Source organism: Phalaenopsis equestris, unplaced genomic scaffold, assembly GCF_001263595.1.
Source record: "Phalaenopsis equestris unplaced genomic scaffold, ASM126359v1 Scaffold000361, whole genome shotgun sequence".
In the NCBI taxonomy this organism is placed as follows: domain Eukaryota; kingdom Viridiplantae; phylum Streptophyta; class Magnoliopsida; order Asparagales; family Orchidaceae; genus Phalaenopsis; species Phalaenopsis equestris.
The window spans coordinates 55,815-62,562 of record NW_018164803.1 but is presented as its reverse complement, the minus strand read 5'-3'; the positions used below and the strand labels follow the sequence as shown (position 1 = coordinate 62,562).

The 6,748-nt window shown below is 32.0% G+C and overlaps 1 protein-coding gene across 1 annotated transcript in view; it reads left to right on the top strand.

The window, feature by feature from the left end:
• The window catches only part of LOC110026277 (NHP2-like protein 1), a 16,453-nt gene extending 10,106 nt beyond the window's left edge, over positions 1-6,347 (top strand). Inside the window, exons 4-5 of the mRNA XM_020727160.1 lie at positions 5,299-5,430; positions 6,150-6,347. Coding sequence (XP_020582819.1) covers positions 5,299-5,430; positions 6,150-6,176 — 159 coding nt within the window. The 3' untranslated portion in view covers positions 6,177-6,347. The remainder of the gene's footprint in view (positions 1-5,298; positions 5,431-6,149) is intronic.
• The last annotated feature ends 401 nt before the right edge of the window (positions 6,348-6,748 follow it).

Genomic DNA, 6,748 nt, shown 5'->3' with positions numbered 1-6,748 from the left:
AGCATGCAGATTGATTTCGAGTCAGAACAAAATTGATTTGGTTGTTCGTTCTGGAAACTTTTAGATACATAACACCCAAAACTTTCATATTTACCTGTCTCACGCCTAAACTTTCATAATTACAAATATTATATGAAAAGTAGCATTCATCATCATTTTTTAATAGTCAAATCCATATTTTCATTCATAGATACAGTGTCATGTGTGTTAAAATGAAAGTTTAGGTGTGAGATAAGTAAATTTATAAGAATTGGGTGCTATGTATGTAATTTTCCCTTAATTTTTTTTTTTTACAATTATGCCACTCATATCACTTTTTTGTATAACTTTTGAAATGCGAAACACAAATTTTTGTACATATATAGGTGACATTAATTAAAAATTAAATATTAAATATTAAGCATGTAAAGAACTCAATGGCATGCATGTAAATCTTCATTAAGTATTAAAGTACTGGTAAGAATCAAGAGATCAACTCTTGATTGTATGGAAGTAGTTCGAATATTTTCATTAGAGATTGGTTAAATATATAATTAGGCTAAACATTTAGTTTTTAATTGAACTATTTATGAAAGTTTAGTGAATTAGTTTTGTATTAAGAAATGCTAAATTTAGCTTAATTGATATAAACTGATTATTTATGTTTAACAAAGTTTAATTAATTAATTAATTAAAAACAAATTGATTTTACTCTGACTAGAAGACAATCAGCCATAGCATTTTTTTTATAGGATATCTTTAGATATTTATTTATGATTTCTACAATATAAATATTTAATGTATGATATTTTAGAGTAGGTAAATATAAGTCATCTGTTTTATTACTTTATTTATTTATCTTAATATCTTATTTTGGTACATACTTTATAACTTCTATTTATTAAGCCAAATATAATATGGGAGGATTTATATGCAAAACAAATATTTTTTAGATATTTATATATCTAATACTTTAACTTAAATATTTAGTTACACACACTCATACAAATACATACATATAGACATATATATATGTATGTATATGTATATTTGTGTGTTTGTGTGTGTGCGCCTTCGCCTGACTCATTGATTGTAGCCTTTGTTATAAGTCCTTCAGGTCGGGGGTTCGATCCCTGCATAGGATCGAATTGCACACCTATCTGGAAGGGGGTCCGCCTCTCGATCAGATTATATATAAAGATAGATAACAATTGTGATATATGTGATATAAAAATATATAAAAATTGTGTGATATGTGAATCCAAGAAGACACTCTCGATAAAACAGCAAAGCCACATAGTTGATAAAACAACCTACTTATCAAGCAAAAAGCCAAGAAGACACTGTCGCATTCCATAAAAATGAAATTCCAATTGTTTCTTTGCTCAAAAATTGCACTTTTACCAGTGTAAAAGATTAGTACCATTAAACGATGTCTCTGAGTTCCTTCATATGCATATATGTGTTGCAAAACATTATCCTTTAAAGAAGGTGCTGAGAATTTGCAAAACAAAGCCAAGAAGACATTTTTTGAGACTACTCCTTAATGTTAGCCGAAAAATGAGCCTCTACTGAAACTCAGCACATGTAACCAAAGCACCCACAAGATGATTGCATCTAAACAGAGCCAATAGCCCCTAGATAGATGAACATTCATTGAAATCCCTAACCTATGTAATAATTAAAAAGAACTAAACAGAGCCAACAACCGAATCCATCCAACAACCGAACCCACCCAACAAAAACAGCAAGCAATAGAATGTAATGCACAAGTTAAGTAATTCCAGGGGTCTTATAGTGGCTAGCTCTCTTCCATTGATACAACCTTTCCTTGAGATTTCTCAGTTCTCCAATAAACATATCAATTAATAGGTCTTATAGTGGCTAGCTCGAAAAACAGTAAGAACACATCAATAGCAAAATGTAATAACACCTTTTCCTGTGTGCCTCAACAGATAAGTAACCAACAAGCTCGAAAAAACAGCAAGTAATAGAATGCTGGAATCAAAAATGCAGATGCACTCCAAAAATACCACACCACGAAGAGCATATCACTCTCCACAAAAGCAATTGCACTCTCCAAAAAACATCAAAGCAGATACAGCAGAAGCTGAACCAAACAGGGGATTTCGAAAATGTATGTTCACTGTCAAAGTAAAGAATGGGGAAAACGAAAATAGTAGATGGAATCAAAAACACAACTTCCTGATCGCTAGCAAGAGAAGAAGGGAATGATCAATCCCCCTCCTAACCCAACTCAACATCATTCGGAGGAAGAAGAGCAAGGTATCATGACATTAACAAGCCAACTCCACATCAATTCGACAGCTCATATGCACTGTCATCTATGCACTTCACACTACTAATTGCATTAACAACTACCACTACACATGAATCAACCATCACAACCACAATCTGCGACCAACCTTGAGCCGTCAGCCACCAAACAAGAATGCGTTAAAGGAGAAGGTAAAGAGAAGGCAAAACCCTAGTGATGAAAGAAAGGGGTAAAGAACATCACAGTCGTTTTCTCCATGTGTTGAAGAAAAAATCGCCGAAGTAGGAAGGATAGGAGGAGAGAGAACATGACATTCGAAAAAATCGTAAAGCACCCTCAAATCTGCGATTAGAAGAAGAAAAATGCTTGTTATACCTCAGATCTGTCGATCGCGGGGCAACGAAGCAAGAGGACGAAGGAGAGCCGTAAGGTAAGTCGTTAGGGCTGAAGAGAAACGAAAGGGGTAAGCGGGACAATGGGTAAGAGGAAAGTGGGGACCGCGGCCTAATATCGCGGCCGCGGATCGATCCGCTTCGCCAACAATATGCCGTGAAACGCCGAACCAAACACTGGAATGCGGGACGAAGCCGCGGTCGCACCCCGCGCCGCGCAGCAGAAGCCGAACCAAACAGCGCCTAAGTCAAGCAAAATTCACCATTCTGTATGAGCTTGCTCAAAATAATTGTCTAATCTTATGGGTGATGAGAGATGAATCAATCCATTATTAAGAAGCCACATATATTTACAAATAAATGTCACAAAAATGTTACTCTATGAACTCAAATTCACTTCATCACTTGATAAAAGAGACCCCAAATATTTTAAGATTAACTATAAAAAACTCAAAGTCCTATTTACTAAGATCATATAGAGATAATAACTATAGGATTGTGTGTACTTACTCCGTAATAATAAAGCATGTTGTGTTAGACATAGGTACTTATTCGACATGCAATGGCATGTATCTAACATGTATTATCGTGCCCAATCATAGGAATTAAAAAGATTTAATGGATATGTATGTCTGACATGTGTGTTGTGAATGATAAATTTTAATTTTAAAAATATAGTATATAAGAAACTTAAATAGTTTTTTTTTTCCTTTTTGAAATATATAATTTAAATAATTTAATACTAAGCAACTCTAATTTTTTTATTTGCCCTATTTTTCTTTTATTATTTTTATTATATTTTTATGTATTTCTCTACAAAAGTTTTATTTTTAAACTTAAAACTAACAATCTACATATATTCTTCGGTATCATGTGACCTTTCTTCTTTAAGTGAGTTTTGGGCATCAAGTTAATCTGAATGTATGTTAACTTATGAGCAATTGAAACAAATTTATCATTATTTGAAAACATTTTGTATTTATTTTTGTGTGTAATTATTATACAATTTTTTACATTTTCAGATGTAGTATGACAATGGCATTTTAAATGCACATCTCTTTCTTTTATTTTCAATAATAAATGTGTCCTATATCCATGTCAGTGCGTGATAGCTGATTATCTCTGTTCAGTCACTTCTCAAAGAAGTCTCCTCTTTTGTTTTTTCAGTTTTCAACAACAGTTGGCTAAACCCTAAAGCACACACTTGCCTCATCTTCTCTTTCTATTTGTAGGAGTTCAAATTTAAATCAAAATCTAATTCAAATTTTGATTTTGAGCTAATTTATAATAATCAAATTTCCAACAAAGTTATTAAATCATTTCTTTAAAAAAATTATTTTGTTAAAGTTATATTTCTATGTAAAATTATCTTTAAATTTTGTACTTATTTTCATAGCAATGGATCTGATATTCTACTTTCCATTAAATTTAGTGGGATTCATTAACAATATTGTGGCAATCTTATCACAACAAGTCTTAATGTTGGTTCTTAGTTTTATTTTTTTTTTAATATTTTTGTCTTCATCATTTTTTCGGACTTCAAGAGGCATTTAAGCTGTGATTTTTATTGCTGTTACAGCTTCATCTATTTCCTAATTTTGTGTACAACTGGTCCAATGTGCCTCTCTTATCTCACTTATATATTGCTTAATCCTCCAAAATTCTTTATTTGTTATTATTATTCGCTCCTACATTAAAAATTCTTTTTTATGCTTTCCTATTTCTCTTATCTTTCTGTGTTTCTCTCCAATGTATAAACTTTTCTTTTAATTAAGTAGAATTTTCATTTATTAGGTTTATGCCATCTATGATTTGTATAAAGATAGTTTTCCCGATTTGAATATTTGTTATGCATGTTAATTGCAAAATGCGAGCTTATTGATTTTCAATGTAACCTCTGGTGTTGGGAAATTGTTTATTAAAGAATTTACTCTTAACTGTTGTTTTTACTGCCTCGACAGCTTCATTACAAGTATCTTTGATAAATCTTATTTCTTAGATACACTCTAAATCTGCACTTGAAATACTTGAAGGTAAATGCAATGCCAGTGAAAAACTTTGCATCATTTTCTCATGTATTCCATTTTTTTTATGTTTCATTTTGAAACCAGAATAATTTCTATTTTTGATTTTTCTAGCATAAAATTAAACTAATATTTTGGATATGAATGTAGTATTCTGTATTCTTTAGTCCATCATTGTATCTCAACTTCGCTGTGTAGAACTTAATCTTTGTTTACTTTTAATTGCCATAGTTTTGAAGTGCATATCATTTAGTTTTGAATTTTAGGCCAATATGCATGTTTTAGTTTTATATCTATACACAGATTTTTTATTGACTGGCTGGTTCTCACTCTCTAGGTTGATATACAGCCTCCATTTCACCAACACCTACATTCGTGATAGATAGATACTTTTGAGTAGCATGTTTCAAATATCTGAAGGGCTTACTAGAAACCAGTTTTGTTGCTTTATGCTTCAAGTTTTTCTGATGCACTCCATTTTGTGATTCTCCCTTTTTTCTTCAGTGAAAAAAAACATAAGCTTTTTAATGTCATCATTTTCATAAAATGGCACGGTATCCAATTGTTATAAAGTTCTTCCTTTTTTTAATAAAACGATGGCTTATGTTGATTCTTGTAATGGCAGAATGTTCCATATGTGTTTGTTCGTTCGAAACAGGCTCTTGGAAGAGCTTGTGGGGTTACAAGACCTGTGATTGCTTGTTCAGTTACCAGCAACGAGGGTAGCCAACTGAAATCACAGATCCAGCAACTGAAGGTAATCTGTGATGGCTTTCCCTTTAATGATGCTTTAAACATTAAACTCAAACATTTACATAAAGCAAGCACTTTGTTGTCAAAAAGAGGAAAAAAAGAAAAAAAAAACGATTCAATTGTCATTCATCTAATGTCCTAGAAGATTTTTTTATGGAAATTGCTAGAAATCAAAGTGGTTTTTTGTTCAGAATGAGTTTGGTTAGAAGTAAAAAAAGCAACTAATGAGATCAATGTTGCTTGGATTGAACTTAATTAAGCCAAGCTCAGATTATATTGTAGTCTATATATATGTGTGTGTGTGTGTGAGAGAGAGAGAGAGAGAGAGAGAGAGAGAGAGAGAGAGAGAGAGAGAGAGAGAGAGAGAGAGAGAGAGAGAGAGAGAGAGAGAATTAATGTATAATGCATGTTGGGAGAGTGAATTAATGTATAATGCATGTTGGATTAAGAATGTCTTAGATGATTCAGAATCAATCATTGTATTTGAGTCATGCTTGCAAAAATCAAAATTAAATTTATCATGACTTGACTCAGGGCTGAGTATCGAATTGAATTGCATCAAGTAGGTATTGAACCCGAGTCTGATCAGGTCGATATTATCAGCCCTACTTTTGAGCTTTCTTTTTGGCACTATTGCTTTTCTTTTTTTTTTTTTTTGGGCTTGAATGCTATTATTATTTTTATTGAATTATCTTAAAAGCGCATTATTCCTGTAATCCGCAGGATGCAATTGAGAAGCTACTCATCTAAATGGTGAAACATTCCAGCATGAAGGGCCTCGGTATAGAGTTGTTGGAGGCTTGGACTGATATTCCGTAGGCTTCTTATGATTTTAGTATTTCTTGAACCAGATGCTTGTTTGTAAGAACGTATGATGTCTACAGTGTATGAGATTCCTTATCTATAGTTTGTTGTAAGTTAGTGTGTGCTCTTCAAAGTGTATGGATGTGCATTTTCTTGAAGTATAAAATTATACATATTGCATGAAATAAAAGATTGTAAGAACCTTCATTGAAACATAAATTTATAAATTTTCATAAAAATATTAAAAAGATGATTTCAATAAATCTATGAGAATGTTATGAATGAATATTTTGATGGATATATTAGTTAAGATGCACGAGTGTTCAAATTTTATGGATGAAAATAAAATTGATGCCTACTAACTAAAGTTTACCTAATCCTATGGACATATTAGATGTATTAAGCCTATGATCTTAACTAATCCACTGCATTAGGAGAAGGGATGTATAATTATGGCATTTATACCATAACAATTGCTATAAGATTGCACCAAGCCTAGCATTTGTATTAGGCCTACT